This window comes from Anoplophora glabripennis, unplaced genomic scaffold (genome assembly GCF_000390285.2).
Source record: "Anoplophora glabripennis isolate ALB-LARVAE unplaced genomic scaffold, Agla_2.0 scaffold194, whole genome shotgun sequence".
Lineage (NCBI taxonomy): Eukaryota > Metazoa > Arthropoda > Insecta > Coleoptera > Cerambycidae > Anoplophora > Anoplophora glabripennis.
The window spans coordinates 191,901-216,793 of NW_019416622.1; the positions used below are offsets into that span (position 1 = coordinate 191,901).

General features: G+C 31.9%; 1 protein-coding gene across 1 annotated transcript in view; it reads right to left on the minus strand.

Annotated features, from left to right (window-relative positions):
* The window catches only part of LOC108904924 (metabotropic glutamate receptor 4-like), a 311,527-nt gene that overhangs the window by 187,023 nt on the left and 99,611 nt on the right, over positions 1-24,893 (minus strand). The window contains exon 3 of the mRNA XM_018707649.2: positions 21,094-21,238. Within this exon, the coding sequence (XP_018563165.2) occupies positions 21,094-21,238 (145 nt within the window). The remainder of the gene's footprint in view (positions 1-21,093; positions 21,239-24,893) is intronic.

Here is a 24,893-nt window from a genome sequence, read left to right on the forward strand (position 1 = left end):
GGAAGTCAGAGAGGGTTCTCAATAAGTGTTTTAACAATTTTGATTTTATTAGTTTTTAAGCACCAAGCAGTTCCAACGATTTCAATTATTGGAAATATTGATTATATTATTATTACATTCTACGTATTACTAAAAAAAATCTCTAATTTTGTTAAGACTCACTATTTATGGAATTACCCATAAGTCTAGTTTTACCATTCCTATTCCTAAAATAAAAGAATTATTTCACGTTATGCCATTATAAAAATAATTTTTTCTGCACTTTTGAGGCTCTTTGTTATGCCCACACTAAAAACAAAAGATCTAACTTTTTAACAGCCCTGTAAGCAACACAATTATGTTTTGTTGGAACCCTTAAGTTCAGCTGTTCTAAATTTCTTTCCTATCGTAGAATTTCTATTAAATTACTTTAAAGATTTTCTTTGCCCTCCTTCCTTTTATGCTTGATTTTCGAATTCTGTAGGAGTCTGCAGTCTCTGTAACAACGTGAACATTTTTATAATGCCTCACACCATCCGTCGCCCTGTTTTGGAGCTGCAAATTTAAGTCGGCAATTTCATTTCATGGCTGGCAAAGTAGCACATAATAAATAAAGAGCAGTGATTAATTTCTCCCTGTAACTGGGCCATAATTGAGACATCTCTTTCGATAGCGCCCCGGAAAGTTGGACACGGTATGAAAACTTAGTAAGGGAATTGATTAATTACTATAAATTGAAGTCTATATCGAAAGAATTATACGTCGCTCATCAGCCTTCATAGAACCAACGACATCGTTTAAAACGTCACCCGCTGCTGATAAATGAGTTTATTTTGTTAATCAATTAGAAGCCATTTGTGTCTTTAAATAGCGGGAGACACCTATTGTGTCTACAAACTTTCTGCAGGTAGTTTTTGTGTTAACTTTTTTCTTTCTTTTGTGATTATTTGATATTTATGAAATATAAAATCAGAACTCACAAAAAACTAAATAATGACATATATTTTGCAGTAGGTCATGTTAAATCATATGTTTCTGACTTAAAATGTTTAAAAAAGTTTAAGGAACGAAACTAATAGAAACCCTTTTTATTTAGTATTCACACCGTGAATATGAAATTAAATTAATTGTCAGTGCTCAAGTACTTGGGATCTTGGTTTGGAATACTTTCTACAACAAGTATAAAGAAAAAATGGAAGTACACTAGGTGGACCACCAGTTGTCATTAAAGAAAAGAAACTCGTCATCTTTCGATGAGCAATCAAGTGTGCAGAATGAAATTTTCTGTTGAATCTGATGGACATAAGGATGATGGCAAAACATTACTTACAATTAGATAGAAAAGTGAAAAATTTAAGAACGATGTTTCTGAAGTTGACTGGATATACAGGCTTCTCAATAGACATAAAAATTCCTCTGGGCGATGACCAATATAAAACGAGCAAGCGCTGAAGTATAAAAAGAAACTTTAATAGCGTTTTACGATGACTTGGAAAACACAAAATTCGGACATATTATTTAGTTACGAGGAATTTATAGACGTGACGTAAAATATCCAGAGAAGGTTATGAACCACTCGAAGAGCTAAACAAGGATTATAATATGTGGTTCTGCTGACGGCACTCTCTTATCCCCCCAATAATGTGTTCAAGATTTTCCATCTTTATGACTCGTGGAAAGAGAATGGTCTGCGAGGACTTCCATATTGTGATAAGCCATATTTTTCAATCGTACAACAAGCTTATGGATGGATGACGTTACCTTCTATGGCACGTCAAACGGGAAGGCTTTATTAGGTGATAACCAGTCATCACCTACAGATGCTGATATATTAAACATGTGTGTGGACAATGATATTAATTTTACCTGTTTAGTCCCATACTTCACACACCTGTCAGTCGGTAGACGTTGGGTATTCCAAGGTCATGATAGAGGCTTTTCGTTTTGCACTGTTGTAGTCTTAGAGCACATACAATATGGAGGAAGTACGCAGTGTAGACGAGTTAGACAGAGAGCTCCCTCCGCTTTCTAAGGGCGAGATCTCCCCACTCTTCCTCAATGATCCTCAAGTATCCAAAAAAAATCGCCCTTTCTCTCGACAGCGTATACGTTTTTTTAACACGCTCTAATATGGAAATACACAATTGTCCACGATTCCCAAAGATAAATTTGAAGAAAACTTTAAATAAGATGGATGCAAAACTTGCACGAGTTTAGTGAACAAATGAAGAAACTAATAATATATGGTTGTCATTTAGATGAATCTTGATAGATTAATTCCGATCTACCGGAAAAGTGTTTAAAATATTGCCACAATTGGGGTCAATGTGTACTAATTGCTTTGCTGAAAGAGCAAAAATTTGGGTATTCAAGTCGGCCACAGAGGAAAAAGAAACGACTTTATATCGCTTCTGAATGCAGTATGTCGTCGGCTGCGGAGGCAATAAATAGTCAATCAGATAACAATTACGACTGTGACGATGGCGATATTAATCTGTTACCCTCTATATCAAGGAAAATTGAAGATAATTAAGGATCGGTCAAACAGGAGGCGGAATAGGGTATTCAGACAGAATGCGGACAAATCAAGGCGAACAAGTATGAAAACAGTCCTTGTCAAGAGTGTAGTGTTTTCTCCAATACATTCCTTCTTGAATTCGTGTTTTTTTTGTTCTCAATTCCACATGTCCAGCAGTTCCTCTGACGAAGAAGAATTGCTTCTTCTGTTTGCTTTGAGTCAAGCAAGACGAAAAAGAAAATGGGTGCATGAAATAAATGAAAAAAATAGGCAGGATGACGAACATGATATAAAAAACACACTTCCGTACAAGATTGGCCCGCTGAGGTAGACCGTTTTTTATTTAACCAGGATAATGCAATCTTATGTTACACAAAGTTCGTGGAGGACTGTTGGGGCGGCTCGGTTCGCGCGGACAGTCCGCCTCCTGTTTAACTAAGCCTTAACTCATCGCTACTATGTCAGACGTTGAACAAAATCTTGACAATAAACAAACACCTGGCAAGAACTTTCAATGTTAGTCAATATATTTTGTCCTACTTCTCTTCACAACGAGAAAAAAAAACCAAAAATATATGTTTAGTGTAAATATAATCCGATTCAGCAATGGTTGTCATGGGGGAAAGTTCATTGGAAAAAAATAAGAGAAAATTAAAAATCGTTGACGATGTGCCTATGATCAAAAACCAGGCCAATATTTCAGAGGATCTGGACTCAGATTTAAATATATATGTACTATAAAACTGAAAATAACTTTCCAGTTTTCGAAGATTAAATTTTCATCTCTCTTTTTAAATATTGATGACTGAAAACTATCTTGTGTTTCTATGTCTTATTCTTGGACTTATCAATGTAAGAGTATTTTTTATTCATTTAAATACATTTTTGAATTAAAATTATGTTTTCATTTGATCAGTATTTCTCTGCTATATACATTTGCTTGTAGTACCCTGTAGTATAAGCCCTGGATTTTTTTTTATAAATTTGAGTGTTCATTTTAATGGGGCTTCAATAAAATTCCGTACAAAAGGCTGGTCCAGTATCCCCAATATTAATATCCTTGATCACATCACTTTTATATTTTCTTCTTAAAAATTATTAATTTTTTTTGCTCAATTTTACTAAATAGATGTAGGTAATAAAACTGATGTACACCGATTTTTTTCATTGAACTTAGTGAAAGGTTCATGGAGATAATCGCCATTAAATTTTAAAATTCATCAAAGTATCCTAAGTTACGGTTACTAACTGAGACAAATCCCTAAATTTAAATAACGTAAAGGTAGGATGACTATTACAAAAGGATACTAAACCAGTTTAGGTCGGAAAGTATTTATTGTCCATAGTTGTACCATAAGTCGTAAATCGTATTTCAAAAACAGCTTTTATTAATTGAAACGTTTGAGCTATATTTTTAATGGCAAATTACCACATTTTGTCATATCTTTTCAAAATTGACATTACACATTTGCATCACATTCCTATATCATTCATGTCAATGGTTCAAGTCCGATTACATCCGAAATAAATATTGAACTTCTATATCAAACGTAAACAGGATATATACTCATTTGAAACCGCTCTCATATACATGTATCTCATTAGTCATCATTCATCAACACACACATTCATATGTACTAAAGTACGATTTGCGGTAAACATCCTAATTGATTTTACATATATGTATACTGCACACAGCACCCCATAATTCACAAAAGCTCCTTTAGTATGTTATATTGTTTCATAAATTAAGTTAATGATGCCAAATTAAGGTAAATGTCTTACATGCAAGTTAGTAGACATTACGAGAAAGAAAGCTACTGTTCTCATAACTTCATAAGTCGCTAGATCATTGTGGAAGCAAATAAACTAATAACAATAAAATTTATGAAAATTATATAATACCTGATATGAGAAATTTAGATTTAAAGGGTTGATTGATAGTAAAAGATATAAATTTATAATGATCTAATATTTTTTATTACTCAAGAAACTGAGAAACTATGTGACACAATTTAATCTCTTGCATATTTGTGGGAATTAATTTAAACTCTTTAATCTATCGTTTTACAAAGGATATGGTGCAATTTAGAATATTAAAATGGCGGTGTTGAGGTTGAGAGTTAAATCGACCACACCTAAAAGGATACGGATAGGATTACTTTATATTTTATGTACAAAGTAATCCACCCCGTACGATTTATTCCAAAATGTTAATTTGTTTTTGATGATTAATAGTAATTTTTACATAATCAGGTTTCAATTCAATTTCAAAACGTTTTCAAATCAATACAAATGAAAATCCCAGTATAAGTGGGCAAATCGTTCGATAATTGGCTAGAGCTTCCCTATCAAAAGTGTGGTGCATATTACACGATGAGCAAATGTATACTTTAAATTTTGACCTGGGATAATTCAATATTGATTTACGGAATATTATTTAATCCCTCCATATTGAGCAAGGGGAAGTTTTAGGTAGGTAAACTATTTCACCTCAATTTTTTTTAATTTTTACCTCAATCGAATCGTCTTTTAAGGTAAAAGTTTTTAAAACTGATTTTAGAAAAGCGGTTTTCGAGATAATCAAATAATGGATCCATGGTATTAATTCTCATAAGATAGGGCAAATCAGGGGAAGATGGTGAACCGGGTGAGGATGGTGAATTTCGGCATCTTGTCATAAATGTCTCATCTTGCGCTATAAAGATATTGTATATTATTAGTCTAGCGCGGTATATAACTCTGTTGGCGAGTGCTTACTGTGGCATTTATCTTCAAAGTGAGTATTGCCCTACCCATTTATTTTTTAACGACTAAATACTTGTCGCTGTTTGAACTGATATAATAAATAAGTTTCACGGAACTAATTTAGCTTTACTTTGTCGTTCTACGTATAAGAGCCTTGTATAACCTAAAAAGTATCAGTGACAAGCAACATTTTCTTAGTACAGGTGTTCACCATCTCTCCCATAGCAAAAGGGAGAGATGGTGAAAGCCAAGTATCATCATGTTTCATTTCAGTAAACAATGCGTGCTAAACACTCCCGAGACTATTTTCATCTATGAAACAATGGATCCAGGAAAAAGAAAAGAAATTGACACGAAAAACGAAATGTGTAATAAAAAAACCAAAGACGAAGGAACCAAAGCTGACAAAAAATGTCGAAGAGACGGACTCTGAATCATCAGTAGAAATCCAATTCGACGACGAAGACGTTGATTCTGAAGAGGATTGCTGTGGAGAAGCTTATCATCTAATCAAGAAAAAGGTGTATTGGATTAAATGTGTAACGTGTAATTTAAGGCTACATGAGGATTGCACTATGTATGAAGACATTTGCGATATGTGTGGAAAGAACAGAAAGAAAAAACTGGTTTAAAAGGTGAATATTATATTGAACATTTCACCCTTATTGATCTCACCATATCACCCCATAGAGTCGGTTGAGATGGTGAAATACTGAAAAATATAATTTATTTTTTTTTTTTATTTTATTTGTAAGTTTTTAGATAATGTTGAACATTCCTAATAGAGTTTACGCTGCAAAATCGATTTTTCTTTTGCTAAATACAAATAAGTAAAAAACTTATAAGCGTTTTAAATTTTATTCGCCGTCTCCTCCTGATTTACCCCAAACGAATTACAAATTGATATAAAAGACTATAGTAGCTTACATTTTTTATGATTGACGGACATTAATAAGAAATCTAATGTTATTAATGATATTTTCATAGACAATTATAATCTTTGTAGTTATTATTGTAGGTCATCATTAAAAAAAGGCGGATTTGGCATTTGTGGTATTGTTTGGAACAATTATACTAACAATAATATAATTATAAATTGTTACAGGCCTTATGCAGATCTAAATAACTTTTGTGAGAAATTTAATGACGTATAAGTAGTGTTTGTAAAAATAACCCTAACAAACATCCTGGAATGTTTTAAATAGGTTGACCAAGCGACGCAATGGAAAAATCCTACCATTTTACACGACGAAAAAGTTGAAGATGACGGTTTCTTCGTTGTTCAATTTTCATTTTAAAGATGCACCTTTAGACCTCTTTTATGCACGCGTTTTTCTCCTCTCAACGCGAAATTGAGAAAAACGCGGCATATTTCTGCTCCATTTTATGCACGCGTATTCTATCAGTTGTCGCCAGTTTCATGCCACACAGTAGTCAGTGAAGTACATGAAAATGGATCCGTGTATATTGTATTTGTGCTATAAAAAAATATGTAATAGAAAACGTAAGAGGCGATGGGCAGTACATCCAATTAATAGAAATAGAATTCAATTGCGTCCATTGCATCCATGTCCCGCTTGATCAATAGCTAAACTAAAACTAAAACAAACTGTGCTAAAACTATTCTTAACAGACAGAGCCACTGGACTTGCGACAAAGAGCGCTTTGCATAAAAACGCCGATATACTGTCGTGCTTTTTCGGAACACGTGTCGCCAAGCGTTCTGTAAAGCCATCGCGACAGAATTGAAAACGCGAGAGCAAATAAACGAGCGTAAAATGCATAAACGTAGTAACTCTATTCAGGGTATCTTGAAACGCGGCGTTTTTGTCAACTCCGCGTTGAGAGGAGAAAAACGCGTGCATAAAAGAGGTCTAATTAAAGGTAACATTACAAGTTCCTGTAACAAATCAGGTCTGTACAGAACGAAGTGCCTAATTTAATTATAATACAATATTTTTAAAGTCCTAAAATGTACCTGACCCGATGAGGTACCCTTGTTTACTATAAAAAATAATTTAAGTTTATACTACTTATTTGATAAATCTGTCTTTTTCAGAAGGAATTTTTCCTTATTATCTAAAATGGCATTTATTTTGTTGAGCGATGATCAATATATTTCAAAAGTAAGTAGTAACTGTTTGATATATTATTATGTCTCCATAGAATGAAGATAAACAAAACGAAAAAGTGTCACGTTTGACTTTTCATTATTGTGATTAGTTTTGCGCATTTTTTTTTAATTAATGCGCAATAGGTTAACATATTTTTTTTCAATGTAGTAGAAATATCGGATTAAATAAAATAAAAAAATAATAATATGTTTTTAATCAATTTTAAAATCAGTGGAATAACAAAATTTAAAAAAGTCATTGTTGTGGATAATATAAATTACCTGATGAATAACGAAGGGGTACAGATTTAAAAAAATCAACATTGAAGTCTATTTTCCTGGACTTGTGATGGTGCAACTCTTTTTAAAATAGTACCTCCAATAAAAATTTTTTTTGAGAATTTCAAGATCTAGTAGAGAAAATGACCCAAAGAATAACTTGAACGTGAAGTTATAACATAAATTTAGAAAAATTCTGAATGTGTACATATAATGAAAGCACGTAAATGAAAGAAAAAATGACCTATGATTTCGCAAGTTCCGTGAACTGATACTTATTTTCTTCTCTTTTTTTGGAGGGGTCCGGTACTGCAGCATCTTCATCTAATGATGTATCCTTTGCATATCACAGAAAATTTGTATCATTACTAAAAGAATATGTTATAAATACTTTTTCCTTTTCTTTTTCCTTTAAGTAAATAGTGTCACTGTCTGGAAAAAGAAGAAAAACAATCCGTTTCTACACGCTTCTGAAATATGATTCCATTTATTTTGGTAGTTGCACTTTATCAACTTTCGGATTTGATAGAAATGTTTAAGTTCAATTACAGTACAGGATACACAATAAGATCTACAATTTCATTTAAATTCTAGATATAAAGAGAGATCTAAAAATATTGAAATCCGGTTTTTCTCAAACATGATTAAAATACTTCAGAACTTTTTAAAAAGGCAGTTAGGCAACTAAGTTTTTTGTATAAGATTAATTCACTCTTTTATACATCGACTTCTCAAAAATTTCATTTAAAAATTCCATATAAAAGCTTTAGCAAAACAAATTTATATTTTATATGGCTTATTGCAAATAGGCTATTAATATTACGAAGACTGAATTCTAATGAAGTGAAATTATTCCATCCAGGAAAAAATCTATAAAATCCAATTTAGGCCAGACGTACGATAATTTTTTACTGTTTACTCAGTTGTAAAAAGTATAGAATAATTTTTTCTATTTAACATTTAATACTATTACAAATTTGGTGTTTTGTCCTAAAAACCAATTATATATGGGGGTAGTAGATGGTGCTGAAATCACTCAACAATAAGTCAAAATGTTAATGCCTACAAATATTATGAATATAAAGTATTATAACAAATAGGATGAATAAGTGCATATTCTTTTGTATTTGTACTGAAAACTATTAGAAGCACCTTTAACTTGAACAATAACTTATCAACCATTATACAGGGTGATTCACAACTTATCCAAAAAAAATTGGCAATAGATGCAGCATGAGAATTGGAATCAATATCGTAAAAAAATTTTTTGTAAAATCCTTATAGTTTCCGAGAAAAAAATATTGAAGTTATATTACATTCAACCACTACATAGCTGGACAGCTGTAGTCTCTAGCGTCATTCGCCACGTGGCCTCAGCGACTCCGAATACTGAATTCGGATTTTGCAATCGTCGTTGCGATATTTACTTGCTATCTGTGGTGTTTTTAGTAGTTAGTACCAAAAATGGGTAAATTGTGTCAAAAATGGTTTGCGTGTACTCGGAGTTGATGGATATCGTTTTAATTCATGGTGAAGCATTTGTGTTATGGTGAAACAAGACATCATTTGTGTTAGTTCGTAGAAACTGAGTACAACGGAACCAAATGTGTTTACACATTGGTGGATAAAATTTTGAACAATTGTTGTAACATCGGGTATGTTAAATGATTTTATTATTTAAAAACACAAATTAATTTTATTAATTAATAAAGGCAAAAGTAGTTGAATTTGCCGATATAAATAGGTGCGATAAAATTCTATTTACATATTTCTTTCCTTGCGAAAGTTTTTGTCTGTTTTTATCACACCGCCATGCCGGTCGCATTGTGCGAGGTCAGTTTTTACAGTGGAGCAGTTTCCAGTGCCGTGCAGAAGTGTATTTTTATATCATTTTCGAACTGCCCTTTTTGATTTTTTCTTTACAAAATTGTATTTGTAAGGGTCCCCTGTGTATCCAGAATTTTTTTTTTGATAAGTTCTGAATCACCCTGTATATTATGAACAATATTTTTAAAAACTCTTCATGGTATGGCTGGTTCTTTAATACTACTAAACATTAAACATTCTAATGACAATGAATGATGCTATCTTATATAGAGGTATTTCAATAATGTGTGCTCCGGCTAAATTATTCGCACAAATCATATACATTCATTTATATAGGCATGTTGAAAAAAGATTGGTTGATGAGCAACATGGTTTTGTAGCTAAAAAATCTATTAATACTAATTTGTTTGTATTTACTAATTACGGCTATGAGTCATTGTGGAAAATAGTCAGCTTGATACTGTATGTACAGACTTTAGTAAAGCTTTCGATAAAGTCGATCACAGCGTATTATTGCAAAAGTTAAATAAATTCGGATTGTCTACAAAATTAATGTTGTTAGTGAGAAGTTATTTGCAGAAAAGGTGTTTCGTGGTTAGGCATAATGGGAATACTTCTGGGAAATATTTTGCTAATTCTGGAGTTCCACAAGGATCAAACTTGGGCCCCTTGTTATTTATATTATTTATCAATGACCTGCCGTCGGTGGTGAATTTTTCACAATGTTTACTATTTTACGATTTTAAAATCTTCAAAAAAATTGAATCGGATAATGATTGTATGGAGCTTCAGAGGGACATTGATAGCATTTACAAGTGGAGTTGTGATAATAAATTAAAATTTAATATAAAAAAATGTTCAGTAATAACAATCACCCGAAAGAGGGATCCCGTTGTGTATGACTAGAGGATGAGCAATGCATATTTAAGGAGGACGAATAGCGTCAAAGATTTAGGGGTTACGTATGATTCATATTTCTCTTTTTCTGAACATAAGAAAATATTTCAGCATCAGATAATCGTATGTTAGGGTTTATTATAAGACAAATATCTGCTTTTGTAAACATTAAAACAGTTACCACTTTGTATTATGCATTTGTAACGACTAAACTTGAGTTTGCGTCCATCATCTGGCACTCACAACCTCAAATATATTTGAACACCATAGAAAAAATACAGAATAAATTTCTTAGATATCTATATTACAAAAAATACCATACAAGACCTAATTATCAATATGTTAGATCAGCACATCTAAGAACTGAATTAAATGTTACATCTTTGAGCATAAGGCGTGAAATAGCTATACTTATGTTTTTATGTAAAGTTTTGAATAACCTAATTGATACACAAACTATTTTAGCTCTTGTACCATTTAATGTACCTTCGCGACAAAATAGGTGTTCATTAAAGTTTAGGGTGCCAATAGCATTTACCACCACCCAATCCCCTCTGGTAACCATGCTTCGACTAGCCAATAACGTAGACTCTTTGATTGATTTAGAGTGGAGCTGGCCACTCAATAAATTTAATAGAACTGTTTTTGCACATTTATTGTACTTAGCTAATTAATACTTTTTAGCAGTCGGTACCTCTTTATGAGTAGTGAGTAGTGTGTTTATGTTTAGAATTACATTACATTAGTCCTGCTGTTCATTAGTAGTATTCTGATGTTATAATAATAAGTATATATGATGTATTCTTATATCCTTGTAATTAGGCCGCTAGGCCTGTTGGGTGTATCAATAAATTAAATTAAATTATTTACTAGAACTGAAGAAATTTTTCAATCGGTATAAGTAATACAATGAATTGAATATTAGAAAGTACGAGGTTTGATCGAAATAACGGGAAGTAATATTTTTACACTAGTGACGAAAGAGACGTAATGTACGGTTATATTATTTTAAGTCAGAAGCTAGTAAATCACGAAAACTACACGTGTTTCTGAGAAGCACGGTCTGTATAATTTGGGAACTTAATGAATACCATTCCTTATGGAATACACCACGCAAATGACATTAGAGCAACCTGTCTAGGACGATTAATTTAGCAACTTGTTTTGAGCATATATAACTTATTTTTACTATTGTCCTAAATAATATATGAGTTCAGTTAACTTACTAGTTGAGAAGTATATAGGAGCTCCTTTGATAGAAGTTTCAACAGGTAAACTATATGTGTTCAGTTTAACAAGCTAAAGTGTGGTGATTCAATTATAAGATTTTCAAGTGCTTCTAATTATTTTATATTCTGGACAATCTCATCAAATATAATAGTGAACTAATGACATAAAAGACCCCATTGTAAACCGCCCTAAAGAGTGTTAACATAGACGGTACATACATTTTATATTCACCAAGTAACAAATAAAGCAGCTATGGCATTATAAGACAAGACATTATATAAGATGTTTATAATATGCAACTGTAACCGTAAAATATGCAACATTTTTATAGTCATATGGCACCACAATACATAACATTTCTATAATACTTAAGGCTCGGTCAAACAGGAGACGGACTATATACAGGACTTTGGTGAAAATATACTTATTTATATCAAGTTACCTTTGTACAACTTTGCTCCCTTAAAAAGTTGGGAATTGAAGATTTTTTTTTTTAAGATGACTGGCATTTTTAAATATATTTCAATGAAAGGATGCGTTTTTAGGGTAGCACAATATGAATATCAGCTTTTTACCTTTAAATAGGCTGCTCGGATTACCCTAAAAAGCCTTTTACTTTTTTCCATATCATTTGTTGTTGATAGAGATTTTAATAAAACGCAAATGGTTTTAGAAACGTCACATTATTTGCTTCAATATGCTACATGTCGCTAAAATTCACTATTACAGATAATACAGCCATACACAAAAAAAAGGTTGGGTATACTTTTTATGCGAAAAATATATTTTTTTAGTAATTTGGCCTCCGAATCTGGGGTCAGAATTGGCCCATCACGTCACAATTTTTTCCTAGCCTCAAAAAACTTGTGGAAAATAGTGAAAATTGATGAAAATTTACTGGGAAAATTTGGAAAAAAATTTATTTCCACATCAAATAGTACATTTTTATGTAAAAGACTCTGCTGAATTCAAATCCACTGTCAGAATTGAGCTAGAACGTGTGGTTTTTTTTCTAACCTCAAAAAACCGAGCAGGAATCGCTATTTTCAAATTCTGAGCGGATTTTGACCAGATTTTGCATAAAGGGGTTTTTTGGGTCGCTGATTACGAGTATGAATTTACATTGTAAAAATTCAAGATGGCTGATCCAATATGGCGGGTGTACTTTTTTGAAATCCACCGATTTCAGTAAAATTTGGCATCATAAGGATTGCTGGTTGATCTCACCTTCATTAATCACACATCTGCAGCCAGATTTTCATAAATCAAGGTAAAATTTGTAGGCAGAGTCATAATTTTAGGCCGAGTAGGCGGCATTTTTTCGGCAAAGTCACATTTTTAGATTAAAGGCATAAGCAGATGCAGTGATGTGCTGTGTGGCAGTAATGTGTCCTTTTCCTTGAACTTTAAAATTATTAAGAAATAAAAGCATCCAAATGCCATAGGAAAACTTCATAGTAGTTAAAAAAATCTGATTGGAAAATCATAAGCCCATGCACGACTAAATAAATGAAAGAATAAAGTAGAAACTTTTTTGTCTTGTCCCATGGAAACAAGCACATCACACTACACATCATTACATGTCCTTGTCCATGTCCATGTAGAGTCCTTAAGTCATTTTTTTAAGCGAAGTCACATTTTTAGACGGAGTGGAATCATTTCAAAGTATACCCAACTTTTTTTTTTGGGTGTGGCTGTGAATCTATTAATAGTATACTGTGCAATAAGTGCGGTAAGACTATTGTCCACGAGAGCGGGCACGACAACCGCACGAATTGTGCATAGGTACTAAATAGGTAAAAATATTTCACAAATATTTTAAGAAGAAATGTTATGAAGTTATTTTAAATGGTTTAGTTTTCGATGGAGAGGCTTTAATTTTTCTAAATCTGTAACACATACAAATTATTACCCTTTATTTTTTTTGTATATGGAAAAACTGTATTTCTCTTTTAGTCTAGTAATATTTTGATAATTTTTAAAAAGCTAAAGCTTTTCACTGTATTTTCAGCAATATTTTGAAAACCCATTGGTTTTCATTTATAGGTGTGTTGAAACACGAGATTTAATTGTATTTTATCATCAACATTTTTTAATAGAAAAGGAGAAGTTAATGTACATGTACTTAATACAGTAGTTAAATGTAATCAAAACAAAAATAGATCTTACGTTGATTAATAATTATTTCAGAACAAAAGCTAAACTATTAATTTATAATGGAAAATGTGACATATTATTAATGGCTAAGAGAAAAAATATAACGAAATAATTTATTACATCTTCCGACTTCGATATGCTGTTCCTATGTTTAGTCACTCGTCTGACGTTATCGTATAGTTTTTCATTTGCGGTAAGTAAGGCGAGTTGTGTTGAACTGATCTTATCGTGCGATTCTTGTTGAGTGGAAATTATTTTCGTTGTAATGAAGAAAAGCTTGTGCAGTCTAGCTTTAACAAAGATTGATTGATACAGCAGTTTGACCTTGTTTCCCAGACACAGACACGTGTGAAACAAATATGCAAAGGAATATGAGCTACACAGAATCAATACGGCTCTCGTCTTATTTATAACTTGCTTCAACTGATTATCACATTACCCGCTGCACCTCAACTTTAATGTTATTATAACATTATTTATTATTTAATTTATAGTGATCTTATTGTATTTATTACGTATGTGAAAGTTAAGTTTTCGATACTTCTTTCCTTTAATTGTATATCAAGGCTGTACTGACTTTATCTGCGTTGCCGGAGAAAACAAAATTCTTTCAGTGTTTATATTCATTACTTGTTTTAATTAATTTTTTAATATGTTAAAAAATGAATACTCAATAATAATAAACGTAGAAACCATTTTGTTTTTTTGGGGAAGCTCGAAAACATGTGAAATTAGCACGACTTTATAAAGACAGATGATTTGTTAATAATAATGAATATAAATATTGAATGTATCTTGTTTTCCATGGCAACGCTGGCAGGATCAGTAACAGACTTGATGGGTCAGTGTTTTCCTCTGTATACAGAAGGCCTAATAAAGACAGAAATAAAAAAGAAATACTCGACCTTTTAAAAATAAGTAAATTACCCCTGATCTTCCGTTAACTCGGCGCCCTGCTTCACTACAGAGAACGGGCTGACGATGACGGGCGAATTGCAAAGCGTCCGAACGGTGAATCGAAACAGCTGATTTCCCTAGTCTTGAATTTTGCAATTGGTTTCAAAATCTAAGTGCAGCGGATCTTCACTTTATTATCAGAGTACTATGGACGGATAAGTGTTTTTAGCCGTACTGCCATTTTAAGTAGGTAGGTGCCATACTATTCTTTGGAAAGCAACAAGTCACTACGTGCTACAAACTGAATAATTAATTGAACATAATACTACAAACTCATATTCAGTTATAAAACATAGTGAAAATGTTAACATTGTTAAAAATACTCAATTGTAATAACCTAACATTCGAAAACAATTATTATTGTAATACATTTGTTTTTATTGATAAATAAATAATACTTGGTAATATCTAAATTGTAAAAAATATCTTATTCATTCTTGTGTCTAGTTAAAAAGGTCTGTTTTTGTCGTTCACTACATTAAAAACGCAGTAAAAGTTAGGTTAGTGACCGAATATTGATGGTCAGTATTCACTCTCGATAAACCTTTGTAGGTCAGTGGTCAGGAGCGGTCCGAAAAGGGGTTTAAATAATGATTTGAAAATATTTTCCTACTGAGTAAATATGAATGTTAAAATATTCTTAATCGCTTATTCGCATTCTACTAATTTTTCCCTATCTTCTCTTAAAATTAATGATGACTGAATCACCCTGTATATCATTTTATATTTAATTAATAATAATATGATAGGTATAGAAATATATGTATGGGGAAAAATAATTTCGATGATCTCACAATTTCGAGGCTTACCAAGATGGAATTTTAAGTCAAACACGTATAAAGATCTTCGTTTGTATTTCATGTTTGCTTTTTCCTGTAATTACAGCAAATCATCAGTTCTTATGGTTATATCTTATTATAGGAAAATGGAAAAAGTAAATACAAAATAGCAAACGCGGGTCTTTATGAAATTATGTATTTATGTAGGTATTTAACTCTCAATATCATATTGGCAAGATTAATGCCCTAAGGACAGTGACATCGTAGAAATTAATTTTTCTAATTGCCAGTTCCCGATCAAAGCTGATACAGATTTTGTCTTCGCGAAAAACAAGATATTTTCAATCTTGTAGCCGCACTACTAAATTTGAATATTTCCGGGCTTCCCAAATTTCAGAATAATCTCTTTATCATTATGACTAGTCATTTTGATAATATTACATGTCTTGACATTTAATTTAAGGAAAATGTTATGTGAATTCTTAGTTCTTTCGTTATTTAATTATGCTGATATTATCTATGGTCCCTGCATTGATTCCATCACACGTAATCCTATCCAAAACGTTAATCAGAACTCTTGCTGTAGTTTAGTTTTCGAATTAAGAAAATTTGATAGAATTTCTGACAATTTAAAAATTCTAAACTGGTTGCCTATGCGTTACCTCTGGGAAATGCACCTTGTAAACTTTGTCCATCGCTTATTATTAACTGGTGAACCTTCTTATTCAAAAATACCTTATCGTCATATCTTGCACGCTGTTAATATAAGATCAGTTAAGAACTTAGCTATGCCAAGACACTATACTTCCATTTTCCAAAGGTCATTTTCCTATAATTCTGTTATCAAATATAACAAACTTGACAGTGAATTGAAAAAATTGAGCTGTACATCTTTTAAATATAAATTGAAACAATTATATTTAAGCGTATGGGCATACTTGTAAATCTAATTGGGCCAGATTAAAGATTAAAGGTTATATGATTTGTAAGACGGTTTTTGATATTTTTTTTTATTGTGAGGTTTAGGTTGATTGTGTGTTAAAACATTCTTATTTTGTATACATACTTTGTTTTTTTTTTGTAATTGATACATGTTTATAGGTTATGTGTAAGAGTAGCTCACAGCTAAACATCGCCTATTTACATGTTTTTCTTTAATAAAGGCGATTATTATTAATATTATATTTTCATAGAGATTTCATTATTACAACAAAAATGCTTACAACAGTTAAAAAGTAATGATGTGAACATTGTAGTATCTTGTTTTTCGAGACAATGCTGAAAAAATCCGTAGCAGTCCTGCTCTAGCAAGCGTTTGTGTATTTACATACGGCTTAAATGTTACATTCCAACAACGTACAAATTATGGTCTCATTCTTTATATCAGAACTGTAATAGAAAATTATAATAAATACCACTTCCAACGCAACATTGTTGGCTGTTTTTCAAGTGATAAACACATAATTGAGAAAAAAATAAACCTTAATTCATGCACATTTTTACAATTAATGTTCAACAAGCACGAAACCGTTGGGTAATATAGGCACACATTATTTCTTATCCACCCCTTCTTATTAACATTTTAACTAAGTACGCACACCAAACATAGACTTTTATTTTAATACCGCATAATTATCATACGAAAATTTCATAATTTCATTTCTCTAGACACTTTAATTATATGTTTCGTTATAAATAGAGCCGTTGTTTTTTTAATGATATATTATGACGAATTACCTATTATGTTATATTTATTTTTAGAGCTGAGAAAACTATTGCTGTATTGTTTCAGTTACATCACAGTAAAGAAACTAGAGCAACCAAAGATGCTCTTTTTATTTTCTAGAAAAAGTATACGGTCTGTCCTAACCCGTACATGTCACCTTATTTAAAGTTTATTAAGCCCAAATATAAAAGAGAAAGAACAAAGATAAAATCTTAAATAGGACTTACAGTAGCATAAACATTTACATTTTAATGGCATTTGATTTCTGGTGTATGTTACAAAAAAACAATTGCAGAATTAGAATGGCTAAAGTCGCGAAAATCTCCACCACAGTTTCCAAAATCGGCGAAAATTACCTAAGATGTTTGGTTAGCACTAACAAATTACTTTCAGAATCATAACCCTTCGGAGAAGGTCACCACCCATAAAAGAATGGTTTTCCAAAATCAAAACCGACCAGACCTGAACTGGACCACACACAAGAACCCCACCATGCGGAGCCAGCGTCGAGAGCGTTCGAATGTCAGCTCGAGGACCTTGCGGTTCAATAATTAGTGTCGGAATCTGGCCAGTACGCTGTTGTATGCTCCAAATATTCTCAAACTTTCATTCACATACAGGTTCTCTAAGGAGGCATCACATTCATAAACTGTAGTACCTTAGCCCAGTACGCCATAGGCGGCAATGATGATGATAAAGAGACAGAAAAGTACCAAACTCGATAGTGCTCAAAAAATCAACGATTCAGTTCAAAGCCTTAAAAGAAAATCAAAATAAGAATATATAAACTAAAGCATATCACAAGTATTAGTATGTCTTTAGGTACGCAAATAGAGCATGGATCATTATCGCAAAGCCAAGCAATCTAATCATGAATGGAGGAAGAGGTTGGTGCGAAGGTGAAGATATCCGAGCATCCTGTAAATCCCCTTGCAGGCGAGCAAGCAACTAACCTCTCAGCTCCCAGGAGCCGTTGTTCAATCCAATTCCTATATGAGGGTATATGATCTCCTTAGTATGCTGAGGGATAATGATGATAGGCAAACGACCAACCAAAAACCACAATAATGTTTTCGATTATTATTTGTAACGAATCTAAATACATAGTAAATACGCCTCTAAAACATTTACTTACAACTCTTTAAATGAAATCAAAAGATTACAAACATAAGAATCAAATTCAAATAAATAAAAACTATAGTGATGAATTGTAGGTACTGCTCTGTGTACTAGTCTTATACTTGTTTATACAGGGTGTGTATGAGCAAAACATTCAGGGGATAATTCTAGATCGAAAATAAATGCTACCTCTTTCTATAACATTTTTTCCAAAACTGATTATTAACGGAGTTACAGGGTGTTAAAGTTAAATATTTTATTTGCAGTTTTTTTGCAATACCTTTTGCCACACTCATAATATTTTGACGAAATTTCGTATATGGGGGTTTTTCGGGATGAGGATTATAAATTTGCCCACCGTTTTTACGCATTTTGTAGAGGGCGCCACATACGAGCTTTTATTTTGATTTGAATGGTTCCAACTTTTTTATGCTACACTTCATGCGAAATTTGACTGAATATTTTTGTTTTCCTAACCTTTTGACATAAAAAAGGTATACTTTATTTGTTTCGATAAATCTAACCGTTTTCGAGAAAAACGCTAAAATAACATTGCTTGCATGTGATGAATACGAAATCATTTTAATTTATTTCCTACATTAAACATATCATGCTTTGGAAACAAGCGCTTAGTTGCCTTGGAAACAAGTTTGTGGAGAATTAGTTTTGAGATAGTAATTTTGTACAAGTTCTCTTGCATTATTATTACGGTTTAGCTGCTGGCAATGCTCTTGCAGCACGACGTTTGTATCGCGAAGCATTTCCAAATAGAAACCTACCCCAATCGCGAATGTTCATTACTATTCATCGAAGACTGAGAGAATTTGGATCGTTCAAAACTAGAATTTTTGATGTAGGTCGACAACGGAACACTAGAACAGCAGAAGCTCGTATTTTGAATTCGATAGAGAATAATCCCAATGTAAGTATAAGAAAAATTGCTATTCAGGAGGGCATTCCAAAGAGCTCCGTACATGAAACAATATGCGAACAAAACCTTCATCCGTACCACTACCAAAGTGCAAGCCTTATCTGCCGTAGATCCTGCTGCTCGTGTGAATTTCTGCAATACAATTAGAATACTTCCTAATAGTGACCAAAATTTTGATCGTAATATCCTTTTCACGGACAAAGGAGTTGGATTTGGCCACGATGGCTTAATAAACCTCCACAATGAGCATTTTTGGACTGATGAGAATCCTAATTTATCAATAGAACGCGGTTATCAAAATAAGTTTTCCATCAACGTGTGGGCCGGTATTGTAGGGGACTACTTAATTAGGCCACATTTCTTTCCACAAAGACTCAATGGTGAAGTTTACTTGGATTTTTTAAGAAACCACTTACCTATTCTATTGGAAGATGTACCACTCGAATGAAGAAATGCAATGTGGCTGCTTCAAGATGGCGCGCCACCGCATTTTAGTTTAGCGACCAGAGAATTCTTAAATGAAACTTTTCCTGAAAGGTGGATAGGACGCGGTGGTTTTGTTCAGTGGGCCCCTAGATCCTCTGACTTAAACCCAATCGATTTATTTTTTTGGGGGCTATCTGAAGACGCTTGTATACAGGACACCTGTGAATAGCGTCGATGAACTGAGAGAAAGAATTGTTGCTAATTGTGAGGTAATTAAGCAAAAGGAAGGAATATTCCATAGAGTTCGTCGGAATTTTTTAAGAAGAATTAATTTATGCATTGAAGAGGAAGGACGTCACTTTGAACCTTTGATTTGAATGTTTAATTTGTATTTGTATTGTTCTAGTAACTTATGTATTTTAACCTTATGATTTTGTTAGTAAACCATTCTTTATTTGTTGAGGACGTTATTTTTTTATTATTTATCATTAACCACCATCAGCGTAACAACAAATTTTCACAAAAATTACTATCTGTCAAAACTAATTATCCACAAACTTGTTTCCAAGGCAACTAAGCGCTTGTTTCCAAAGCATGCTATGTTTAATGTAGAAAATAAATTAAAATGATTTCGTATTCATCACATGCAAGCAATGTTATTTTAGCGTTTTTCTCGAAAACGGTTAGATTTATCGAAACAAATAAAGTTTACCTTTTTTATGTCAAAAGGTTAGGAGAATAAAAATATTCAGTAAAAAGTCGCATAAAGTGTAGCACAAAAAAGTTGGAACCATTCAAATCAAAATAAAGGCTCGTATGTGGCGCCCTCTACAAAATGCGAAAAAACGGTGGGTAAATTTATAATCCTCATCCTGAAAAACCCCCATATACGAGACTTCGTCAAAATATTAAGAGTGTGGCAAAAGGTATTGCGAAAAAACTACAAATAAAATTTAACTTTAACACCCTGTAACTCCGTTAATAATCAGTTTTGGAAAAAATGTTATATAAAGAGGAAGCATTTATTTTCGGTCTAGAATTATCCCCTGAATTTTTTGGTCATCATTTCCGAACACCCTGTATATTTTCAATTTATTAATTAAACGTGCTGGTTGTGGTATAATAATATTAACCACAAGAACTTGCACAAATGTGTGGAACCGGCAACATTAATTTGAAAATTAGAATTATTTATCCTGCTATTGAAATTTCTGAATCTTTGCTTACCATGAAGCAGTAGAAAATATGCGAAATAGTGGAAACTTTGCTACAAATAAAAACACTGTGTTCCTGAATCATTTGGTCGGTTGAAATATAATAATTAGTGTTCCTAATTTATGACTAAATAGGAAAAACATATATGTAGTTCGACCATACGCATTTATACTGACCCTAGTAGATACTAACCTCTGGCTCTAGGTTTCGTCAAAAGCTTTTGCACTATGGTGTCATATGCAGATTCTCTAGCGACTCCCGAGTCCTTCACTAATTTTTCTTTAATGGCAATACAGATATTGTATTCAGCTAACAAGTCCTCCAGCTCTTCGAAAGCCTAGAACAAAAAATATGCAGTTATATTTTATGTCATGACCATAAGGAAAAGATAAGTTAGCAAACATTTCTATATTCTTAAGATATTAAGGAACATATAATACTATACATATTTGTAAAATTGTTATTCGGATCTATAGATATGAATGCATAATAAAACCGATTTATTACACTTGAAGAGTAGACTCCAGAACGTATTTCGTGCAATATTTCAAATTCTTAATTAAAAATGGGGCTACATCTATCTACATATAGCCGCATCATTTAAAAATAATTATTTCAATGTACATGATTAAAAGTGGTCCAAAACACTTTGTCATTCATACATTGCGCATGTGAAAATGTAGACATTCGTGATCCATATGCTGATGCTGAAGAGGACATGGAGCAATAAGTGTTGTGTTAATTTCAATGACGATGATGACGGTATTAACCTATAGCTTTACTTTTTCTTTGCCTTAAGTTTAGGTATCGTTTCTCTTAAAAGTAAAGCTTTGTTGCATTTGAAGACGTTTTCTGATTATTTAAAGTTTTTTTGGTCATTATATTTCCAAAGAATTTGCGTTGTCTATATCCTGAATAATCAATGCAAATTTAATGTCCATCGTCTTCAATAATAAAAAAGCCAATACAAAAATATTATATTATATTTTATTATTTCGGATAATATCTTTTTTATCTATTTCTTGACGGCATAGTCCTTGGTATTTGAATAGCGAATTTTCTCAATTTTAAAAATTTTAAAATTTGAACAAATGTGTTCCACATTTGAATTTGAGATGACGCTTGTTAAGACCACTACGTTCCTTGGAACTTTAAGTGACTGGAACCTTATGTAGTTATACCATCAGATTTTTAGTTCAATGGTAATACACTTTCTAATGCACTGTTTTATTTTCAACTGTAACTAGGGCATAGTATAGACAGATTAGAAGGGATGGTGTGTTAATTTACGAATGAAATCCGCCATTCATATTATTTGACTTTGATATTTTAACTGAAAATAGCACCACTTTTAAATGGGAGTGATTCACTCTATTGTTTCAGCCGACATTTGTATAAAAAATCAGTGATTATAAAAAATTATTGTAATAGTAGATAAGGTACTTAAAATATAAATCTAATTTTGTAATTTGATAATATAAGCAAAAAATAAGTCGTAATTTTTTAAACACTTACGATTCACGTATATAATTTAGAATATTTAGGCCCAGTACTTTGAGTCTCGGTTAAAGCTTGATTAACTGATCAGGCGATTAGACTGTACATATACTGATTTATTTTATAAAGTATAATCACAGTCTAATCGCCTGATTAGTTAATCAAGTCTTAACTGAGACTCAAAGTACCGGGCCTAAATAAAACTACATTTTACATCCTCACCGCTATTCTTACTGATTTATCTATACAGTGACAAATGTGTCTAAAGGAAAACTTTCAAGAATTTATACAAAATTGATTTGCGGACTTCTGCGGCAGTGGATGAACAGTTTGTCATACTGGTGGCTCAGTTTTTCTGAAAAATCGGTGACGAAGCCGGTCGACGCTATTTATGGTAAAAAATGAAAAATAAAGAAATTGCGAAAAATATCGTAAAATATGAAGAAATGATATACTTATAACACCTATCATGAAAGTTGTAGATTCTGAGAAGGTTTTTCACATCCCGTTAAAAATACAAGGTGTTCCATTTGAAAATAACAAATTTTTTGCCCTTGAAAAAGATATTTGTTACGATTTTGTGAACACTCTGTATGACATTTATGATCACTTCATAATTTACGGTGAACCTAGTACATTATGTGTGACGATTGCTTAGATTGTATTTCAAAAATCGAGTATATCAGCAACAATCAAGTGTAAGGCCGCAAATGTCATTTTTTATATTAAAATATTAATATCTCGGAAACGGCTAATTTATTGACACAGTACCTATTACGAAAAAGTTGCATAATTCCATGTAAAATATAAATATCCACTCAAATACAGGGTGTTATATTAAAAAAAAAACAACTTTGGTCAGCTCTCCGAAAACGAATAACTCTGTACAAGTCAAATTATTTTTAAAATGTGAATTTCTTGCCTCCCCCCACTCGAACCTATTTTGAAATATTTTGCTTCAATTATATGCATGTGATAAATCAACTTTGCCACAGCGTTGACTAACCTTGTATATCACGAAGCCATACTGTATAGAACACATTCAGTAGTTTATTATTAAGTAAATGGCAAAATTTGGGTGAGTTGCTATAAAGGAGATTGATTAATTGCCAGTGTTGAAAACGAAATTGATTAATTTTAAAAAGATAATATTTACCTTTGCACAGAATGGAAGGAAATTAAATGAGGAAGTCCTAAGAGACGTCTTAACTTAAATTAACGATAATCATGGCAAATAAAAACAAATCAATTTACATAATTGATGAATGTTATTTCAGTAGTTAATATTTTATAGACCAGGGACACCAGGGTCGATAATTTTTGAAACCAAATAAAATTATAGTAGGATGAAACCCATTGGAAAAGAAAGAGAATATAACAGAAATGAAAGGAAAAATAATTTACGGGCGATCTGACATCGGGAAGGGGAAGGGGGTGAGTTTTTAAGGGTAAAAAACGGTTTTCCTTGATTTCCGGAAAAACGACAAGTCTTATGGAAAAAAGTTAAATGGCAAAGTTGTAGGTAATAAAAAGATCTACAACTTTTGTATTTACACTTCTTTCACATAACCTCAAAATTTATGTGAAAAATTCAAATAACCAAGTTTTTAGTTTTTTATTTTTCTTTTACAAAAAAAAATTTTTTTTTTTACGAAATTTGGTGAAAACTTACCTATTTATGTCCCAAACACGCTGTAATTTTTTTGATTTGAAATATTTATTTGTTCACCCTATCTTTACTTAATATCGAAAAAGCACCCTAATTTTCAATCTAAAATATCTGCTTTTTTAAAAACGCTGGTGGGCTTTTTCTTCGTTGTAATCTCTACTTTGTGATGGTGTAAAAAAATATACATTACTATGGTAAGTTTTCTCAGAAAATGCAAAGAAACGAAAAAAAACTAGAATCCGAAATTTTTTTTCTAATCATTATGTACAATTTTGTGCTATTTATTAAAATTTACACTTTAATTACTCGAAAAACCTAAGTTTCCATGTTACATTGATAAACAAAAAAAATTACAAAACGAAATATACTATTATAATTAACAACCAAATAAGTTTATAAAGTTAATATCTAATAAGACATCTACAATATTTTGAGAAAGTTGTAGAATCTTCTTTAAATTATATAAGTAGATGTCTATTTATTGCTATTTTAAGATAACTTATATACCTGAGTGACCTACGGAAATAATATTGGAGACGAAGACGGTGATTGTCTTGAAGATTTCGAAGACCTACTAGAATCGGGAAGGTTTGTCGAATCTCACGATGAAGAAATGGCATCAAAGAGACAAAAACTAATGGATAAGTGATTAGAATTCAAGATAAGATATTTATAAATAACAAGATTAATGTTTTTAAAAATATTATAATGAATAACGTAATCATTATAAAGTATCTAAATTCAATAGTACGATTTACATGTATATTTATATATTATGAGATTTTCTATGACATAAATGTAATTAGAATTTAATAAATCAACTTTT